General features: G+C 44.7%; 1 protein-coding gene across 14 annotated transcripts in view; it reads right to left on the reverse strand.

The window, feature by feature from the left end:
• The window catches only part of RASAL2 (RAS protein activator like 2), a 256,803-nt gene that overhangs the window by 68,004 nt on the left and 167,500 nt on the right, over positions 1-21,299 (reverse strand). For 12 of the 14 annotated variants that reach the window (XM_081194283.1, XM_081194285.1, XM_081194284.1 and 9 more), the window contains 2 exons: positions 19,769-19,875; positions 6,948-7,057 (listed from right to left, as the gene is read on the reverse strand). In XM_081194283.1, the coding sequence (XP_081050409.1) occupies positions 6,948-7,057; positions 19,769-19,875 (217 nt within the window). Of the gene's footprint in view, positions 1-6,947; positions 7,058-19,768; positions 19,876-20,028; positions 20,096-20,489; positions 20,527-21,299 lie in introns of those variants that run through there. The other 2 variants (XM_081194275.1, XM_081194286.1) reach the window with 2 other exon arrangements.

Consider the following 21,299-nt stretch of genomic DNA (forward strand, 5'->3'; position numbering starts at 1 on the left):
CAGTAATAAGATACACCAAAACAAGGGGGTCAGGAGAAACTATAGTTGCTATGATTATTACAGTCATTAAAGAATAAATGTTATCCACTGAAAGTCATATCCGGAAGAAAGGCTTTCCACAAATCATAGAATTAACAAGGCAGTTAGATGTCTGTAAAGCTTTTCTGTCACCATGATTTTATTTTGCTGCTCTCTAAGCAAAGAAGATAATGATATCGATTGAGGCAGCACACTATGACCACTGCAAATAGCAACACTGGCCCCGATGAGAAAATGAAAATAAGTGTCAGGGAACTGCCATCAGAGCATCAGGTGGTGGAGGGACTCAGGCAGGATGAAAGAGACTCAACTGCTGAAGCAGGGACCAGCAGGGGGAGGAGTGGGTCTCTGAGGGAATGCGAGCAGGAGGGAGGGCTCAGGGAGGCTTCCAGCGAGAACAGTGGGGAGGTATCGGAGTCTCCCATAGGGAGACCCATACCTCGCAGGAAACTGTCACGCCGTGAGTCCAGGAGACGCGTTTCCGTTAAGGAACTTCTTTGCTGGAAACGCTTCCGCAGGCAGCCACTGTCGGACTCTACTAGTGACTAGAGCAGACATGTCTGAGGAGCTCCGTCACACACGGAGGTTTGTGGGGGCGCACAAACTCTGAGGGAGCACGTTTTCACGCACAAGCAGCTAATCAAACCCTCACAGCAGTCCGACAGTCTTTGTACGCTGCCTGTGCAAGAGAAGGCATCATGAGCGAACCAACCGGAACCGGAGGAGCAGGGGCTGGAGCTGGTCCAAGCTTGGAAGATAGATACCGAGCGTTGGAGGTTCAACTGGCCCTGCAGACGGCGAGGCTGGAGGAGAGAAGGGCTCAGGATGCAGACAAAAAGGGGAGAGCCACTCAATTCCCCAGAAAGGTACCAGGATTGGTGCAGAAATTTGGGGGGGACCCCAAGGACTACCATGCTTTTAGGACAGAGATGCAATATGCCCTTAATGTGCAGTTCGATGAGTTCCCTGATGAGGAATCGCGAGTTGCTTTTGTAATTGGGCATCTTGAGAAAGGGGCTAGAGACTGGGTTCGACCCCTAATGGCAACGCACAATGACATACTAAAGGACACAATGAAGTTCTTTCGTGCAATGGATATCATGTTTTCCAGCGATATTGAGGAAGGGGTGGTGCGCAGACAGCTAATGGCTTGTAAGCAGGGGAGTCGATCTGTCCGTGAATATTGGACTGAGTTTACCATGCTGATTCACAGACTGAGTTGGGATTTATCGGCGGCACCCGTTCAAATGCTATTTGAAGAAGGTCTTTCTTCGGGGGTGAAAGACGAGCTGGCACGGAGCCCCAGGGCGGAGTCTATGGATCAGCTGACCAAATCTGCGCTGACCATAGGAGCGCGGCAGGAGGCAAGAGCCTTGGAGAGGCGGGAAGGGAGAGGGGAACGTTGGAAGGAGTTCCGCATTCCAGACATTCCTGAGCCAGCTTTCCCGCCGGCAGAGCCGATGGAAATCGGAACAGCGCGCGCGCGCGCATTTTCAAAAACCAGCGAGGGAGCTAAGAAGGAGGGAAAGGGCCCCCGGAAATGCTATCTCTGCCAACAGCCAGGCCACTTTGCCAGAGTCTGCCCCCAGAGGAAGGAATGGCAAGGGATGGTGGGAGCTGTTGAGGGGGGAGAAGAAGGGGGAGCGGAGCAGGTAAAAGCCAACGCCTGGTTGCCACAATTGGGGCACTGCAGCCAGGCCAAAGAGCAGTGAAAGTGCCCGTGCCAGAAGCTCCTCGACCTGCTCTAGTGATTGAAGTGTCGCTAGAGCTGCAGAATGGGCACCCCCTAAAAATAAAGGCGCTATTGGACTCAGGCAGCTCCTGCAATTTTATGAGCAAGGAGTTTGCTGCTGAACACCAGATACAGACCATCCCTTTAAGCAACCCCCTGCAGGTGACCACGATTGATGGCAGGGAGTTGTTGGGAGGAGGAGTCCGCTTGCAGACTGTCCCAATGATAATGAGGGTGGCAAGGCACACAGAACTGATAGCGTTTAATGTGGCCACCCTGGGAGGCGCTCCCATTATTTTGGGAATGAGCTGGCTAGCTCTACATGATCCGCTGGTTGGCTGGCATCAAAGAGTGGTGTCCTTTGGTTCAGCACATTGCCTAGAACACTGCAAAGGGGAGAAGGGTTCAGTAGGGGCCCAAGCCACCCTAGCAGGGACTGAAGTAATGGGGAAGGTGAAGGTACCACCACAGTATGCAGATCTCAGCGACGTGTTCAGCGAGAAGGAAGCTGACCAACTACCACCTCATAGACCCTTTGATTGTCAGATCAATTTACTCCCTGGAGCACAGCTTCCCGTGGGCAAGTTGTATGCCATGTCAGACAGGGAAATGCAGGAGTTGCGAGGGTTCATTGACAAGAACCTGAAGAGAGGCTTCATCAGAGAGTCCAAAGCAGCAGGGGGGAGCCCAGTGTTCTTTGTGGACAAAAAAAATGCGGACAAGCCGAGACTTGTATGTGATTTTAGGCGGCTGAATGCAGTGACTGAACCGGTGGCGTTCCCTATGCCCAGAATTGATGATATTTTGACCATGGTGAGGAAGGGAAAGATTTTCACAAAGCTGGATCTAAGGGGGGCGTACAACCTGATACGCATAAGGAAAGGGGATGAATGGAAAACCACCATGTTTACCCCTTTGGGGGCGTTTGAATACCTCGTTATGCCATTTGGATTACAAGCAGGCTCCGCGTGTTTTCAATCTTTTATGAACCACGTGCTGGGCCCTTTGCTCTACAAGAATTGCGTTGCCTTTCTAGATGATGTGTTGGTGTATTCTGAGAATGAGGAGCAACATGTGAGAGACGTCAGAGAAGTGTTGAGCAGACTGCAAGCCAACAGGCTGTGGGTCAAACTGGAGAAGTGTCGGTTCCATACCAAGGAGGTGGAATTCCTGGGGTACCGCCTGTCAGACAAGGGATTGGCCATGGATCCCGGCAAGGTACAGGCAGTGCTGGAATGGAAAACACCCAAAACCAAGAAGGATGTGCAGAGGTTCCTAGGGTTTGGAAACTTTTATCGTAAGTTCATCCGCAACTTCGCCCATCTGACGGCGCCCATCACTGACTGTCTCAGCAGTAAGAAGAAGTTTGTATGGACGGCGGAGGCGGAGCGAGCGTTTGAGGAACTGAAAAGGGCCTTCGCCTCTGAAGAACAACTTCTGCATGTGGATTTACGAAAGAAGCTAAGGGTTGAAACAGACGCATCTGACAGAGCCATAGGGGCGGTGCTTCTTCTGCAGCCGGGGAAGGAGGAGTCGGAGTGGCGTCCGTGTGCCTTCTTCTCGCGGAAGCTGAACAAATCCGAGAGGAACTACACGGTGTACGACCGAGAACTGCTTGCTATTCATGAGGCGTTCCGGAGATGGAGGCATCTGCTAGTTGGTGCACAACATAAAGTGCAAGTGTGCACGGACCATAAAAATCTAGAGTACTGGAGAACGGCGCGAGTGCTCAACCAAAGGCAGTTGAGATGGGCCCAAGAGTTCTCCAAATTTAACTTTGAGATTTGTTATGTGCCAGGCCCAGAGAATGTTAGGGCGGACGCTCTCTCACGCAAGCCTGAATATTTGGAGGGGGAGGGAGCACCCGAAGAAACCCATATCATTCCAGAGGACCGCTGGGTGTGTGGGGCGACTTTGGTGGGGCAAAGGGAATTGGTAGAGGGTACGGTGCAGGATGCATACGCCCAGGGGAAACTCAGGGATCTCAGAGGGGAGGAAGACAAACCCGGTGGTTTTGAGGAGAGAAATGGGGCATTGTATTATAAGGGAGCGTTATATATACCTGAAGGGGAATTGAGGGAGAAAGTACTCAAGCAGCTGCACGATAGCCCCACAGCAGGGCACTTTGGGCAACACAAAACCATGTGGCTGGTTACCAGGGAATTTTGGTGGCCCAAGGTCAGGGAAGATGTGCGGGAGTATGTGAGAGGGTGTGAACAATGCCAAAGAGCCAAGGGGGAGAGGCAGGCGCCGGCTGGTTTATTAGAACCACTGCCCACACCTGAGAGACCGTGGGAAGCAGTGGCAATAGATTTCATGACTGATCTGCCAAGGTCTAGAGGGAAAACAGCCATCATGGTTGTAGTAGACCTGTTAACTAAAATGGCCCACTTCATAGCCTGCTCACATGCGGTTACAGCAGAAGAAACCGCCAAATTGTTTGTAGAGAATGTGTTTAGGTTGCATGGCGCCCCCTTGAGGGTGGTTTCAGACCGAGGGAAACAATTTACTTCCAGGTTCTGGAGGAAGCTCATGAGCTTACTGCATGTAGAGGTTAATTTCTCGACGGCCCGTCATCCTGAAACCAACGGGCAGGCGGAAAGAGCAAATGGGGTTCTCCAACAATATTTGAGGTGTTATGTTAATGACAGAGAGAATGATTGGGTGGAGAAGCTGGCGTTGGCAGAATTTGCCTACAACAATGCAGAGAACGTGTCCACGGGGATGAGCCCCTTTTTGGCTAATCACGGGTGCCATCCCAGAGCCTTCCCAGGGGGGGAGGGGGAGAACTGGAGCGTTCCAGCTGCAGAACAGTTCGTGGAAGAAATGGAAGCGATCCATCGCCAGCTCCAACTCAACTTAAACAGGGCTAAGGAGGAATATAAGAGGCAAGCAGACAAAAACAGAAGGGAAGGTGAAAGCATCAGGGTGGGGGACCAGGTGTGGCTGTCAACCCAAGGGTTGCCATTCAAAGGAGGTTGTAAGAAATTAAGACCCAAAAGGCTGGGTCCGTTTGAAGTCATACAGCAGGTCAATCCAGTGGCTTTCAGGCTCCGGTTACCGAACCACATGAAGCTGCACCCAGTTATTCACAGGTCGTTGCTGTCACCGTATAGAGGAGACAGTGAGGGGAGGGTCACTAGGGGACCAGCAATGGAGGAGAAGGAACACAGCTACCATGTAGCGGAGATCCTCGATTCCAGGTGGAAGGGAGATCAAGTAGAGTATTTGGTAATGTGGGAAGGGGAACCGGAGTCGGAAAACACCTGGGTTAGGGCAGAGGATGTCAATGACGAGGTTTTAATAGAGACTTTTCATCAGAGGTTCCCACGTAAACCTCAGCCTGTAGCGAGGTTCCGAAGGGAATACTTTGCCACCACCGACGAGGAAGAGGAGTTGGAGGGGTTCCCAGATTCTGAAGAGGAGGAGGATTCAGCTGGCCAGGACGACGATCGATGGAGAGAATTGTTCGAGACGTCAGAAGATGAGGAAGATTCGTTTCGGGGTTTTAGCCCTTCACCTCCCAGGGGGGAGGAATTGGGAGGGGGTGAGGGGGGCCCTGGAGGGGAAGTGGATGTCAGGGAACTGCCATCAGAGCATCAGGTGGTGGAGGGACTCAGGCAGGATGAAAGAGACTCAACTGCTGAAGCAGGGACCAGCAGGGGGAGGAGTGGGTCTCTGAGGGAATGCGAGCAGGAGGGAGGGCTCAGGGAGGCTTCCAGCGAGAACAGTGGGGAGGTATCGGAGTCTCCCATAGGGAGACCCATACCTCGCAGGAAACTGTCACGCCGTGAGTCCAGGAGACGCGTTTCCGTTAAGGAACTTCTTTGCTGGAAACGCTTCCGCAGGCAGCCACTGTCGGACTCTACTAGTGACTAGAGCAGACATGTCTGAGGAGCTCCGTCACACACGGAGGTTTGTGGGGGCGCACAAACTCTGAGGGAGCACGTTTTCACGCACAAGCAGCTAATCAAACCCTCACAATAAGCATGCCACAATAATGTTACTTGTGTGACGATATTTTCAGCCCAAATGGTCTTGGGAAGTGAGGAGAACAAACCCATAGGATTGAAAGTCCTTTACCATTCTCTTCTCGCCATGGGAAGAGGCGAGGTGGAAGATACCGCAGTTATCTGAACAAGGGATCTTCCCAGTTCTTAGAAGATTAAACCCTCTTTAAAGAAGGTTTAAATACCCAGGATTCAAATAACTACGGGATCTATCACTTCATCATTCGATAATCCATGATCCACTGGTTTCCTCAAGTGAAAGTGAAATAAACAAGTTAGCAATGCCATTTGGACCACTGCTATAGGTGTGAATGGGAGGAAATGTAGCCAGACTCAGCCCAGTCTCCTCAGAGAAGGAGGTCACTCTGAAAACATTCCAAGTAATATTGCAGTAGTTGAAAGGAAACGAATGGAAACATGGAGCCACACCCATTGAGCATGTGTACCAGAGTCAGGCTTCCTGCCAAAGCTCTGTTCAGCTCTGGGATGTTATAAATCATGGGTAGGCAAACGAAGGCCTGGGGGCCGGATCCTGCCCAATCGTCTTCTAAATCCAGCCCGCGGTCAGTCCGGGAATCAGCATGTTTTTACATGAGTAGAAAGTGTGCTTTTATTTAAAATGCATCTCTGGGTTATTTGTGGGGCATAGGAATCCGTTCATTTTAATGGTTTTTTTTCAAAATATAGTTCGGCCCCCCACAAGGTCTGAGGGCCAGTGGACCAGCCTCCTGCTAAAAAGATTTGCTGATCCCTGTTATAAATAAGCTTTGCACAGGCACAGAAACCAGATGCAGAGAGACTACAAGTTTTTAACACTCGATTGGGAGCTGCCCAGAGTGGCTGGGGAAACTCAGCCAGATGGGCGGGGTATAAATAATAAATTATTATTATTATTATTATTATTATTATTATTATTATTACTACTACTACTACTACTACTACTACTACTACAAAGAAGAACACTGATTTTTAAATGGGGCTGTAAGCAGTGTAAGTGCGTTGTGAATTGCAACCTATGCCAAATATTTTGAAAACAACAAGATAAGTAACCTTTGTTTTAAGTGTGACTTCCTGGTTTCATACACAATATGAGCATATCCACAGATTAATGCAACTTGCCAAATGTCTGGAAGGGAAGAGGAGCGACCCTCCATGACGGTTCTTACCTGTCCTCAGTGGGTCGAAGGGATGGAAGACGGAAGCTGGTATTCCTATCCAATTTTGACTGGCTCTTCGTTCTTTTGATTGACCCTTTAAGCCGTTTACTGAAGAAGCCCTGAAAGAAAAAGGCACAGAAGTGAATCAATTCAAATTATGATTTCTTTGTAAAGGAAACCTGTTGTTGAGTCATGATCAACTTGGTAATCATGAAAGGATTTATTTGTCAGAAAATATTCCACTATCAAGGCCACAGGGAGGTTCCTCAACTCACAGTCTAAATTCATCCCAACATAACTAAGACAAATGGCAATCAGACAGACAGGCCTCGCCTTGTGCTCCAGGCACAAATTCAGACAGTCCAATGGAAAAGGTGGAGAGTACACTGTGCTTTAAAGTCACTAAGGAGGAACCCCAGGGAAACAAGCGCTTCCTGTCAACAACAAGGCCACAGCAAACACCTAAAATAATTGATGCGGTAATGCGTGCTTTTTAATTAAACGCGAGTAAACTATAAATGTATGCAGAAACACTCAGGGTGGCATAAACTCCAAGTGATGCTAACTGGAAGACTGATGGAGCAGGAAGCAAGTCTGCGATCCTGCCCCAATTTATTGATTATATTTAAATTAATGTATGTCTCATCAAACCTCAGCACAGATACCTTTTTGAAATATTGAACTAAACGTAAGAGCACTTGCAATTTAACATGTTATTGTAAACTATCAGAAGGCCATATTTAATATTTCCATTTTTGCTACCTACCATAGTCACACACCTGAACAAAACAGTTTCACACAAGAAAGCTTTCACATGAATAAATAAATTATTATTATTATTATTAAGCATGTGCTTACTCTCCTGATTTCAGTAAAAAAAACTCGTGCATCAGACAAGAAGATGTTACAAACCGGGTTTTTTGTCTTGTGAACCGCCCTGAAAACTTAGGATGAAGGGTGGTATCATCATAGAAAAGGGAAAGCTGCTTTGATCTTTTGCTTTGTTTTTACCATCAAGCAATATATAAATTTTATGAGAGAAATAAAAATCTTGCCATCAGTGTTTACATGTACACCTTGTACTTGGTTGGAAAAACAATAAGCTTCATAGTCTCAGTAATGATATCTGAATGAAATTGTCTTTACTTTTTATGTAGAAAGATTAGTATAGCAAGGAGGATTTGACTAATTTAATTATTTGTTGCTTATTTGCAGGGCTTCTGTTTACAGATTGCGAGCTTCAACACTACTAAAAGCTAATTCCACTAGATGCCTACTTGCTATCAAGTGAAGAAAACAGAAACCTTACTTTCAAATCATGATAAATTAAAACTTTAAAGTTTTCAATGGATGCCCCAGATAGTTCTGTTTGCTTTAAGCATTTTAAATTATTTTGCTTTAATTAATATAGTTTCAAAAGCATGTTGTTACTGTAACGCATTCTGAGGAAGCTTTACGTAGGAAAATGGGGCAAAACAATGAAGAAATGAGTAATAAAAAATTCAGCTCATTTGAGAACAGAGAGCTGTTGATCTCTTGTCAAAAATGCTGGTGGAAAGAACAATAATGCTGAAGTAGGGTTTCCTAAAAATGAAATGGCAGCTTTGTTAAGAGCAGTGTTTATGCAGCTGTGCATAGCATCAAAAATCAACCCAGTTCACTGGACATTTTAGTGCAGACTTTGAAAAGTGCCATTAAAAAACAGATAATCAATAAATGCTTTAGGCTCTCTCTTGAGCCCAGTGTTGCAAGCAGACTAGAATAACAAAGGCATTTATACAAGGGAAGGTCAAGGTACACATGAGGCTGTATGAACAAGGTGACAGCAAGGAATATTATTTTTCTTATGATTATTTGATGATGCTAGGCTTAGTTTTAATATTGCACTTTAGAGCAGCCTTCACTAACTTGGTTCTCCCCAGACGTTCAACTCCCATCAAGCCTCAGTCATTCTGGGCAAAGGTCAGGGATAGGAGCTGTAATACAAAACACCTGGAAGGCACCAGCTTGGCAAAGGCTGCTTTGGGGTGTTCAAAATGTCTCCCACATATTACTTTGTAAGCCTTGTAAGAACTTTAAGCCAGGTCAGCATTATTCCACATGACAGTAGGGTAGGGTCTGAGGCCAAGAAAGAGGGGCTTTCCTAAAACTACCCGGCAGATCTATAGGAGAAGCAAGATCCCAACCTCAATTTTAGCCACTATACTAATTTTGATTCAAATGCATAAGCTTTAGATAACCTTGAACATGCCTAATCAAGATACTTGAAGCACGGAAATGGAAAACTGACTTTCTCTTGTGGTATGACTCTGTAAATTTGCTCTTCAGCAATAAATTAAAAAAAAAAGCCTTCCACAGCAACAAAACGTGCCAGCAGGTGCACTAAAAATTAACTAAGGCTGCAATAATTGTGTGTATGCTTACCTGGGACCAATTTCTATGGGTAATGTAATGTGTATGGGTTGCTCGTGCGTAAGTTGCCACCTCTCCAGGCTTTGTTGCCTTGCTAAACTTTTCAGTCTGGGCAGCCCTTCACTTCATGGCTGCCTCAGTCGCTAGCAGAATCCGTCAGTGGGCGTTTCTTAAATCTTTTCCAACATAAAAGTTGTTTGACACCCAGTCTCCTCCTACTCTCTCTGCGCGGAAGTCTTCTGCGCAGGGTGGGCGTGGGTAGCGGAGGACCCGTGCTCTCCCCGCTGGTGTCTGGTGAAGAGTCCTGGAGCCCTCTCGCCGATTCCCCCATCAGCCCCTCTATATCCCTGTGTTGCGCTGATTTGCTTCCCCATCTGCGGAGCTGCCTCTCTCCCTGCTGGGCCCTTCTCCAGCATCATTTGAGAGCCTTCCCTCCGCCTCTAGCTCCGATGTCAGTTCCCTGACAGGTAAGATTTACCGTATTTTTTGCTCTATAAGACTCACTTTTTCCCTCCTAAAAAGTAAGGGGAAATGTGTGTGCGTCTTATGGAGCGAATGCAGGCTGCGCAGCTATTCCAGAACTCAGAACAGCAAGAGGGGTTGCTGCTTTTGCTGCGCAGCGATCCCTCTTGTTGTTCTGGCTTCTGAGATTCAGAATATTTTTTTTTTCTTGTTTTCCTCCTCCAAAAACTAGGTGAGTCTTATGGTCTGGTGCGTCTTATAGAGCAAAAAATACGGTACCTAAGTACGATTGAACTCAACAAAGCTTACTTCCTGGTGGAAATGCATTGGATTGAACTGCAATCGGCTTGCAAGCTGTCTATGGTGAGGGGCATCCCAAATCCAGATGAAACAGGTCCTATACACCAGCAAGAACTCTCTCTAAAACTCCCATGAGATGGGCTATGTCTCCACAAAGCTGGTGCTCATTAAATCCCTGGGCTGGTGACGGCAGTAACATTATTCCCCCCCCCCCCATTTTTAAAAAACTATATATTTCTATCCTGCCTCATTAAATATAATTTTTATGTGTCTTCTTCAAACTGTAAGACACCAGTAAACCAAATAATAAACCAAGAAACAATGACAATAAAAATAGCAGGATGCCAGAATAACCAAAGCCACTACAACGTAGAAAATTATTTGGTCTCAGAGCGTGCATGCTGGAGGAGAATTCTTTTTTCAGAAGATGCCACTGAGAGGTGAACGCTATAGAATAGGGCAGGGGGGAGAGAGTAACTACTTTGCAAGGAAATGAACCCGTGGACCCAGAAATAAGAAGTTACAGAGATATGCCCTGCTTTAATAGAGGTAAAGGCGAAGGACCCCCTGGATGGTTCAGTCCAGTCAAAGGCAACTATGGGGTTGCGGCGCTCATCTCGTTTCAGGCCGAGGGAGCCGGCATTTGTCCGCAGACAGCTTTCCGGGTCACGTGGCCAGCAAAACTAAACTGCTTCTGGTGCAATGGGACACTGTGATGGAAACCAGAGTGCATGGAAATGTCATTTACCTTCCTGCCGCAGCGGTACCTATTTATCTACTTGCACTGGTGTGCTTTCGAACTGCTAGGTTGGCAGGAGCTAGGACAGAGCAACTTTGAACTGCCGACCTTCTGATCAGCAAGCCCAAGAGCCTCAGTGGTTTAAACCACAGCGCCACCCGCTCCCACTTTAATAGAAGGACAAATTGCAAGGTAAATAAATCCACTCAGTGGCAACTTTCTTGGGTTCTACAAAACTAAAGGGGGAAAACAGGAGGCATCTAGCAAAACTAGCTGATCAGGCAAATTGAAGCAGATGAAACTCACCAGGTACACCTGTATGGTAGCATATTTAGATAAAAGGAGAAGAATTATGGACATATACTGATATGCAACAACTTAACTCGAAGTTTATAAAAAGGTAACTAGAAAGCGGTTACGAGAAAGCAGTGTAAGCATCTTTTTGGAACATGCCTTTGCACAGAGGCAAAGAAGAAAGGGAGGCTGTACAAATTTCAGAAGGGCAGGATAGAAACAGCAAAGAAAAACACTACAATTATATTTCATTCTATCTTTCATTTTTATCTAATAGAAAAGGGAGGGGGGGTGTATCTGTGTACAAAGGAAGAGTAAAACAAATTAAAATGCAGCTTAGGAAGAGAAGTAACAGCTGAGCCCCACTTCACCCTGTTTCATAATACATAAGCCAAAGGAAAACATGATGTTACTATTCTCCTACAGCGCAGCAGGGTCACTGCATAACAAGAATAGAATTTTCATTGTCGTGTAGCACATAATCATCCTGTAAAATGCAGGTAAGGTATCTGAGACACAAATGATTCATCATAAAAAAGATTACACGTTATTAAATTGGAATAATAATTTCAGTAGCTTTAACAAGGTTTAAAAATACGTAAGCATATGTTTATTGTGAGGAAGGATCAGGTCAGAATGCAAAATTGTTTGCATCTAGGTAAATTTTAAGCAGATATTATTGGGCCCAGAATACTAACAGCTTAACCCCAGCTATAGTTGCACTACCAGGTAAGTGCTTAAGACGCAGCGCCAAAAAAAGTTCATGGCTTCCATTAATTTCCTCCAAAGTCTGTTCCCTGATATTAAATATGTGGGAACTAGTTACTGTGAATTTAGTGTGCCGTAGGGTATTCTGCACATGCTTAGAGGCATTCTGGCAACCTATCGAGGAGTCTGGAAAATACTTGCTAAGATGCAAATGGAAGATTGGCTCTCTGGCACTGAAAACGGGTTCTGGGGTGAAAACGTGTTTCAGTTACAAAACCTATTTTTGGTTACACACTATACTGGGGTTGCCAACCTTTCTGGACACATGGGCCCATTCACAAACCAGGGAAACTGCCATAATAATAATAATAATAGTAATTTATATTTATACCCTGCCCTCCCCAGCCAAGGCTGGGTTTAGGGCGGCTAACAAGCAATAATAAAAACAAGATGAATGATTACAACTTAAAAACAAAATTAAAATAAATTAGAATATTGAAACATTAAAATATTAAAATGTAGCCTCATCGCAGGAAGGGAAGGAAAAGAAAAAAGAAAGAGAGGGAGGGAGGGAATCAAATTGGCTCCAAGCCAAAGGCCAGGCGGAACAACTCTGTCTGCAGAAAGAAATCAGATCCTGCAGGGCCATGGTCTCATGAGGCAGAGAGTTCCACCAGGCCGGAGCCAGAGCTGAAAAGGCCCTGGCTCTGGTTGAAGCTAAGCTAACTTCCTTAGGGCCCGGGACCACTAGGGTGTTGCTATTTATGGACCTTGAGGCTCTCCGTGGGGCATACCGGGAGAGGCGGTCTCGTAGGTACGAGGGTCCTAGGCCGTGAAGGGCTTTAAAGGTCAAAAGCAGCACCTTAAATCTGACCCTGTACTCCACCGGGAGCCAGTGCAGCTTGAAAAGCACTGGGTGAATATGCTCCCATGGCAGAGACCCCGTGAGGAGCCTGGCTGCAGCATTCTGCACCCACTGGAGTTTCTGGGACAGCTTCAAGGGCAGCCCCGCGTAGAGCGAATTACAGTAGTCAAGCCTGGAGGTGACTGTCGCATGGATCACTGTGGCCAAGTCGGGGCGGGAAAGGTAAGGGACCAACTGTACTGCCATAGGCACTACACACTCACACTACAACCAGCCACACACCGCAACCTATTCTGTTGGCTACAATAAAAAAAAAACTTATTTCAAGCCTAATTTCAGGGGGGAGATGTGACCCCCATGGATACCAAGGACGGCCTCTGTGGGGCCATGCAAACCCACAGGTGTCGCGCTGGTGACTCCTGCATTATGGATATCATTGCAGAAAGAGGTTTAAGAGACAGGCAAAATGTGTCAGCTTAACACTGCATTCCTGTATGACTTTTACGCCTCAAGGTATTTCAAAAATGCAAAGTGATGTTAAGCTCCTGCTGGTATGGCTATTCAATAACTTTATTTTAAAAACTGCAATTGCCTCACCAGGCAATCAGAGAAGTGATCGCTGGTTCTCTTCATAACTTGACACCCCAAAGACTTAGTATAAACTGCAGACTTTAGTGGTAAAACATTTAAAGGACGTTAACAAAAACCATTAGCTCTGTTCTCAAAAGCAGCGGAGACTTTTAAGAATCTGAAGGGTTGCAACAAATATGATTTATTAAAGGAAGTCAGCTACCCCCCCCCCCGGGGGGGGTTATTTTACACAGGTAGGAAAGGTTTTACAGCAAAGGAAATTATGAAAAAATGCACAGAAGAGAGAAAAAAGAATGTTGGGTTCCATGAGCAAGGCAGCATAGACATACAATTATCAGCATCATTCCAACATGCAAAATTAAGGTGCTCATGCACCGATTGCTCATACATTGAAAGGTATGTCACAAAGAAGGTGGAAAGTTTTTGCTGATCTATGAGACAATAACAAGATTTCATGTTCAGCAGCACAGAACTTCAAGGTCACTTAGCTGGAGTAAATACATGGAAGGGCTTCACAAATAATTCAAAAGCTAGAAAGTTTCATTTGAGAAGGTTGCTTTTTGCTTTGTAAAACTAAGCCTTGCCATGAATCTGAAAAGCATGAAATCAAAGCAAGAGGAAGATGCTAAGCTGAAACAAATGAGTAGCTCTGGCCTAACAAAAGAAAATTGATGCTTCATGTCAGGAAATATTTCCCAATGTTATGGTCCATTAGATTGTGGCAGTTCCGATCAAAAGAAACAGAGAAAACTGCTTACTATCTGAATATTTTGTGGTGAATTTACAGTAGAGAACAAAATTGTAGGAAGAAGAAAGTAAATAACATGTCTTCGGTTCTTCTGACTTCTTGCGTACATGGCAGCGCAGCATATCTGAAGACATACTGCAAAATACAAACTGACTGACAGAGGTTTTTATTCAGATGCTACTCATGATGGCACAAGACCAAAAGGTGGGGAGTGCTCAAAGTTCACAACCAACCACCAGTGGAATTTCTTTGCCCAGCCTTTGTCAATCTGGCGGCAGATGGGAGACAGAATTTGGCAAAGCCAGCAGGAAACTACTAGCATCCTTTTCTATCAACATCCAGCACATCTTTGGAAATTGTTCAATTCTGTGCCATTTTGTTTCCTGTGGGAAGGAGTTCCATAGCTCAGCTTCCTTTGTGCTATTTGCTTTGGGGGGTGTCTTAACAGCATCATTCATGTAGAATTTGCTGGTCTAAAAGATCCAAGTAGAAAATGATTTTCATTTCACACTTTCCCCTTTCCAATCCCGCATGCCTCTTAAAGTATCTTGATCCATCTCCTGTTGTTTCTTATCCTATTCTTTCAAACTTAACTCTACACACACCCCGCGCGCCCCCTCAACACCCTGTCAGTTTTTCATGCTATTTCCTTGGCTTTTCTATATTCACTTCGTTCCCCTTAAACAGCTTTTCTCACTTACCCCTTTCCTTTCTATTTCCAGTGCATCATTATCATATTTTTGAAATACAGTGGTACCTCAGTTTAAGAACAGCCCTGTTTACAAACTATTCAGTAAATGAACTTTGCAAAACCGGAAGCAGTGTTCCGGATAGCGAACTTTACCTCGATCTACAAACGGAAGCCAAAAGGTGGAACGGCACCGGTGGCGGGAGGCCTCATTAGGGAAAGTGGGCCTCAGTTTAAGAATGGCTTTGGTTTAGGAACGGACTTCTGGAACGGATTAAGTTCCTAAACCAAGGTACCACTGTATCAGCCTTTAATCTCTTTTAAAAATATCCTTCAACACCTCTTCTGGCCCTTTTCCTTGGGAGGGGGGGGGTTGTTTGCAGCATTCCTGGACTTTTCTGTCTCCTGGCATCAAGGAGATGCTGGTGTTGGCATCAGTGCAACCCAAAGGTTATGGCATGGCTAGGGGGGCACCACTGGCAAGTCATGAGGCAATGGGCAGGCTCTGGCACTGAGGTTCTTAAAAAATAATTAGACAACCTCCTGGAGCAGAAAGCTATCCCTGGCTACTAGCCATGAGAGCTAGGCTCTGCCTCCCTCCATGGTCAGAGGAAGGATGCTTCTGAATGAGAGTTGCTAGAAACACAGGAGGGGAGAGTGCTGTTCTGCTCAGGTGGGCATGTGGCTGGTCACAGTGAGAGCAGGATGCTGATTAGATGGGCCACTGGCATGACCCAGCAGGCTCTTATACTCTTATGAGGTCAGGATCTGACTCTTGAGTCATCCCTTGTAAGCATAAACTGCCAAGTATACAGTGGTGCCTCGCAAGACGAAATTAATTCGTTCCGCGAGTTTTTTCGTCTAGCAAATTTTTCGTCTTGCGAAGCACGGTGTCGGAAAAGTTTTGGAAAAGCTTCAAAAATCACCAAAAACCTCAAAAAAGGCTACCACACCGCGTTCTATGAGTTGCTCCTCAAAGTCAAGTCGCAACTGTATTAACAGTGTTAAGAAAAAGGAAAGAAACTTGCAAAAAACGCAAGACGTTTCCGTCTTGCGAAGCAAGCCCATAGGGAAATTCGTCTTGCGAAGCAGCTCAAAAACCGCAAAACCCTTTCGTCTAGCGAGTTTTTCGTCTTGCGAGGCATTCGTCTTGTGGGGCACCACTGTAAGCTGGTCAGTGGATATTCATCATGCAGTAAGTTGGTAAAAAATAGTAACCTCAAATATTTAAATGGAAGGGCAAAGTTGAATTTTAACCGTCAGCCTCTAAATATGGGCAGTTCCAAACACTCAACAGCCAGAGAGCTCTTTGAAGAGTTCCTTCCAAAAAGAACAAGGAAAGAAACATTTCACTTGCAGTACATTATGTAACTGTAAATCAAAATTCCAAGCGCTGGACAAAGGCCTATTAACAGTCGTACAGTTGAGTCGCCTTCTCTGTATGGATGCCACTGTTTGGCTCCTACACAGACAACTGCGGAAAATGTACTGGATGTGAATGTTCTATTCAGAAGTGAATTTTTAAAATAGCCTGGTTGCATTTTTAAAAGACACACACACAGGCGCACCCTGAACGCAACATATCTCTAACGCCTTTATTTTCAAACCGCCAATCTGTTTCTGAGCATTATGTCATGCTTGACCCAGGAAGTGGGGGCACGAAGAGGTTGAAGTTCAGCTTGTTACATTTTTATCCCATCCCACCCAGGGGCAAATTTCTGCAGGTTAATTTCATTTTATCCTCACAACAGCTCTCTAAAAAAACTTTGGCAGGGACACAGAGAACTCACCAAAGACTCCTCTATAAACCTCAGACCTGAGCTACAATGTGAGCCCAGATCTTGCTAGCTCACAAGCCAAACCAAGCCCATTACACATCTCTGCCTGGAAAATCCAGTGTTCACCACATTTTGAAATGAGAGAATGTAAACGAATCTGAAAGTCTGAATACGCTTTGCATGCAAGTGCTCCTCCTCCTTGAGGATAACTTTACTATAACAGGGCTCTACTCCATGGAGCCAATAGTTTAAAAGTTGAGCCAATCCTATACCAAATACTTGAGTAAAGAGTTAAAAATCATTTGCCTGTCGCCGTGTCTCTGTTGCCTAGAATGCAAACTTGACAAAATATAAAACCCAACTGCAACAACAACTGAAACACCTATGAAAGCTTCTTATTTATTTATTTTTTGCAGTCTTCTTCTGCTATAAGTCCTATAAGACTGGCACTGGACTTCCTTGCAATGTGGATGTCAGAAATCCTTTTCTTTTTTACATCAAAGCTCTTCAAACCATAGGAAAATATGTTTTCCTTTTGGCACAAACTGAATTTGTAGAGTGGCATGGTAGTTGTGGGTGACCCTGCTTGACAAACAGAAATGTTACCATAGAACACACAAGAGCACATGCCTGTCTTTCATACAATGCTTAATTTTACAGATAATCATTGGAATAGCAGCAAGCAAACCATCCCATCAAACCAGAAGGGCCAAGTTGTTGCAGGCAACTTCTGTGAATGGAAATCAAGTCATTTGGCCCCCAAGTGTCAAACATTGTTTGTACAGTGGTGCCTCGCAAGACGAAAAGAATCCGTTCTGTGATTCTCTTCGTCTAGCGGTTTTTTTGTCTTGCGAAGCAAGCCCATTGATGGATTAGCGGATTAGCGCTATTAGCGGCTTTTAGCAGCTTATCGGATCAGCTGATAAGCAGCTTAGCGGCTTAGAAAAAGGGGGGAAGGGGAAAAAACCCGTAGGAACTCGCAAGACATTTTCGTCTTGTGAAGCAAGCCCATAGGAGATTCGTTTTGCGAAGCACCTCCAAAACGGAAAACTCTTTCGTCTAGCGAGTTTTCCGTCTTGCGAGGCATTCGTCTTGCGGGGCACCACTGTATTTGATAATAAACATTTGGAAATACATGCTAAAACAAATTTCCCTGGCTGAAGAGATTAGGAAATGCAGCTGATTCCATGCCTCAATAAATTATTGTTGTGTTAACTATACAATATTGATCCCAGAATATACAAATGATTATGGCAGGGTTGCTCAAAGGTTAAATAGGAAGAAGAGTAGGACCCATTACTGCAGTGTGAACTCTCTCTCTCTCTTCACTCTGACAATGCATATAACATGGATCACCTAAATGCTGACATAGCAGTGTTTAATCTGTTTGGGATAGATCTGTCATTCATTTAATACTTTTTAAAAAAGGAAAAGGGAAATGCTCAAACATACAGTTTATGCCAGGTTTGGAATGATTATATAACTAAAGCTCATTAAACGCTGGTCCACTTCAATGAAAGCAAAACTCAAAATAGTCTCTTCCTAAAAACAATCCATGATGGCTTTGTATAATAGTTTAAAAGTGCCTAATGTTAAGAACATAAATAGAACTGAAACCATTGTCAGCTGAAAATGTCTATTCTTAATAATTGGAATGGAGATAGGAGGGAGAGGAAAAAGAGGCTGAGAAAGTAAGACAGGCTGGGGGATTAAGTGAACAAAAGGACCCTTCGCCTATTTCTTGCAGACCAGTAAGTGGATCATAAAACTACTGCCCAGAATATTGTGGCTGACTACATTTTTCTTTTTTTAAAGGTATACTTTTTAAAAAGCATGTCAGCTTTAAGTTGATTTGTGCAGTAACCGAGTCGCCTTTTCTAGTAGTAGTAATCATCATCATCATCATCATCATCATTAAAAGCTACATAAATATTATAGCAGTTGTGCTACAATTTTGATTCATCATTTGTTAACAAATTATGGGAAGAAATTCCCGGCTTTTGGGATTAATTGTTACAAAACCCAAGTAATTTATAACCAAACATTAGGGCTCATTGTGCAAACTGAAGGCCAATAGGCAAGCCTGAAATGATAAGTTCCTCTGCCTTTGAAATCCACATTGCTTTTTTGTGCACTTTGAATAGATTTCCACCCTTATTGCTGTTGTGAAAGTAAGGCCCTTTTGCCCAGTTGGGCAAATGAAGGGTCTCATTCCTCATTGACTCTGAGTTTTCACACAGATACTAGCCATGAGATGCACCCAAAATGCAAATATATTTTGCAATTGAAGGGTTACATTTTGCAAACCTGATTTTTAAAGTTTATAGCATCTACGAGAGTGGCCAGCACAAATCAGGATATCCTCATTTATTGATTTGATTTGATTTGATTTGCGTACTACTCATCCAACCAACCGCTTCAGGCAGTTTACACAGAATAAAATACAAAATACAATTCATAATAAAACCACTAAAGCCAAAATAAAATAAATCACATCAGAAACTCCAGCTAAAAGCAGTGTAACACACAGCAGCTAAAACAAATAAAATAATTAAAACCAGCATAAAACTCAGTAAGGGGGGAGGGAATAGGAGCAAAAATCTGAAGAACCCAATGGATTGTAATGGAAAGGCCCGAGGGAACAGATGGGTTGTTGCATCTAAAATACCATAGTGCAGGTACCAGGCAACCCTGTCTGAGAAGAGCATTCCATAAGCAGAAAGCAACCCCCCAAAATGTCCTCTCCATAGATGTCCCCCACATCACTTCATTAGGTGGGGTGACCTGGAGAAGACCCTCTGATGAAGTATGGAAAGGTGTGTATGGGTCTCATGACTGTCCTTTCCGCATCACCTTATGGTGAAAAACAGACATCTTCCTAAAGTGTGTAACCTGGGCCAACTACACGTTTTTTATTTGGAAAAGAGCTTCACCATCTACTATACAGTCAACACAGTGGTATCAGAAGTATTTCAGTATAACAGAGATCCATCCACATGAAGCCTTATCATATAGTTTAAGACATTTATGACTTTGGGTCAAGGATTAAAAAAAAGGCAGGGATAAGTTTTGGGTCTATCAGGAGATAAATATTAATCAGACAACTTGTGACAATACGTCTGCCTTTTGGCTGCCTACTGAATTCTTAACCCCAAATTGATAAGGAATGCTGTTTGTTCATAGGCCATTTTAGTCACCCTGACCTTCAGCTGGGACCCCTCCCATTCCAAGGAAAGGATACTTACCGGCACTTTAAATGGAGATGTATTTGATGGGTCCATGGGGTTGGTTTTGTCTGATGTGCTTGTCCCTGAGATACTCCGTCTGCGAGGAGACCTCTCTGCTGGGACCTCTGGAGGGGGGAAGGGGAAAAGGTGAGAAAAACGAAAGACCATTTCCCGCAGGCAGACACATTTCTCACTATTTACAGGTTATGGAAACTTTACTCTCCTTTGCAAAGCGAACATCGCAAGCAATTCAAGACTCTGCTCTGTTCAGTACTTACTTGGCAAAGTTACAGCACACATATTATCTGCAACTGAAAAGTACTCAGGCATGAAGGGAGTTAATTCTGCCAAGCACAATAAGGAGATGCTCCTGATATAAACTGCACTGAACATAATTTGTTAAAGGTTGAGGTTCGATATCATAGGGATGGTCATAATTCATAGTTCAGACAGTAACAGCCCTAACCTATGCACGTTTACCCATAAGTAAGTCTTGAGTTAAATAGTACTTCCTCTAAAGTATGCATGAACAAGACTGTAACCGAAGGCCACCAAAAGATTCACACACTTGATGGTGCATAATATGAAAACCGCTGCAGATAAGAAAAAAATAGGTCACTTTCTCCTTGTTCTGACAGCATGACCTAAGCTATGACTTTGTGATCACAACATCTGCCAAAACAAAGACAACAGGATCAATATGTACATTTTTTCACAGAGAAAACTATAGAGAAGATACCTTTATCACAACTGCTGCCCATTTCCAGTTCACAAACCTAAGCTTAAAGGAATGCACCTTAACTGACAGACACTCAGCACAGAATAGAGAAAACCACATCCTAAGAAAAAGTCCATTGTTATCTTCGGGATTGAAAAGGAAGGGAGTAAACTATGACGCCGACGGCTGGCATTTTTTATTCCCGCTCTTCTCCTTTCGGGAGACAGATGCAGCTTAAAGTTCCATTTCTGGCCTCCTAGCCCTTGGGATCCGTGCTACTTCCACTTAAGAGAAAGCCGGTTTTTCCCCACTCTCCCCCCTCCCCTCGCTACAGCTTGCAGAGAGCAAGGAGGAAATGCACGAGAAGACTGCAGCTATTCAATCAATCGGTCTGAATGCACATCCTCCTCATCAGTTACTTTCAAGCTATTAACAGACACTCAGCAGCCAGCTCTCCTCAGTTTCAGAATATTTCCCTATCCATCCTGATCCCCGGAGTCAAAGGAGAGGCGCAACCAGCCGAGTTCCAGAAAAGGAGGTTTTCTTCACCGAAAAATAACCGCGACAAGATTCCCACCAACAAATCCTTCTGTGATGCTTTTGCATAACAGAGTCTGATTTTACCAGTTCTACGGCACGTTGCATCCATGAAGACTTAAAGGGGGGGAAATCTGACATGATGAGAGATGGCATTAGAAAACTGGATCCTGACAAACTGTGAAGAGCTTCACACCAGAGGATACGTCTCTTCTTGTTTAAATGTGAATTACAATGTTAACTCTGTATCCAGAAACTTGCAAAAAAATGGGTAAAAGGCAGCATTTGGGAGAT

This window comes from Podarcis bocagei (genome assembly GCF_964188305.1).
Source record: "Podarcis bocagei genome assembly, chromosome: 5".
NCBI classification, from domain to species: Eukaryota; Metazoa; Chordata; class Lepidosauria; order Squamata; family Lacertidae; genus Podarcis; species Podarcis bocagei.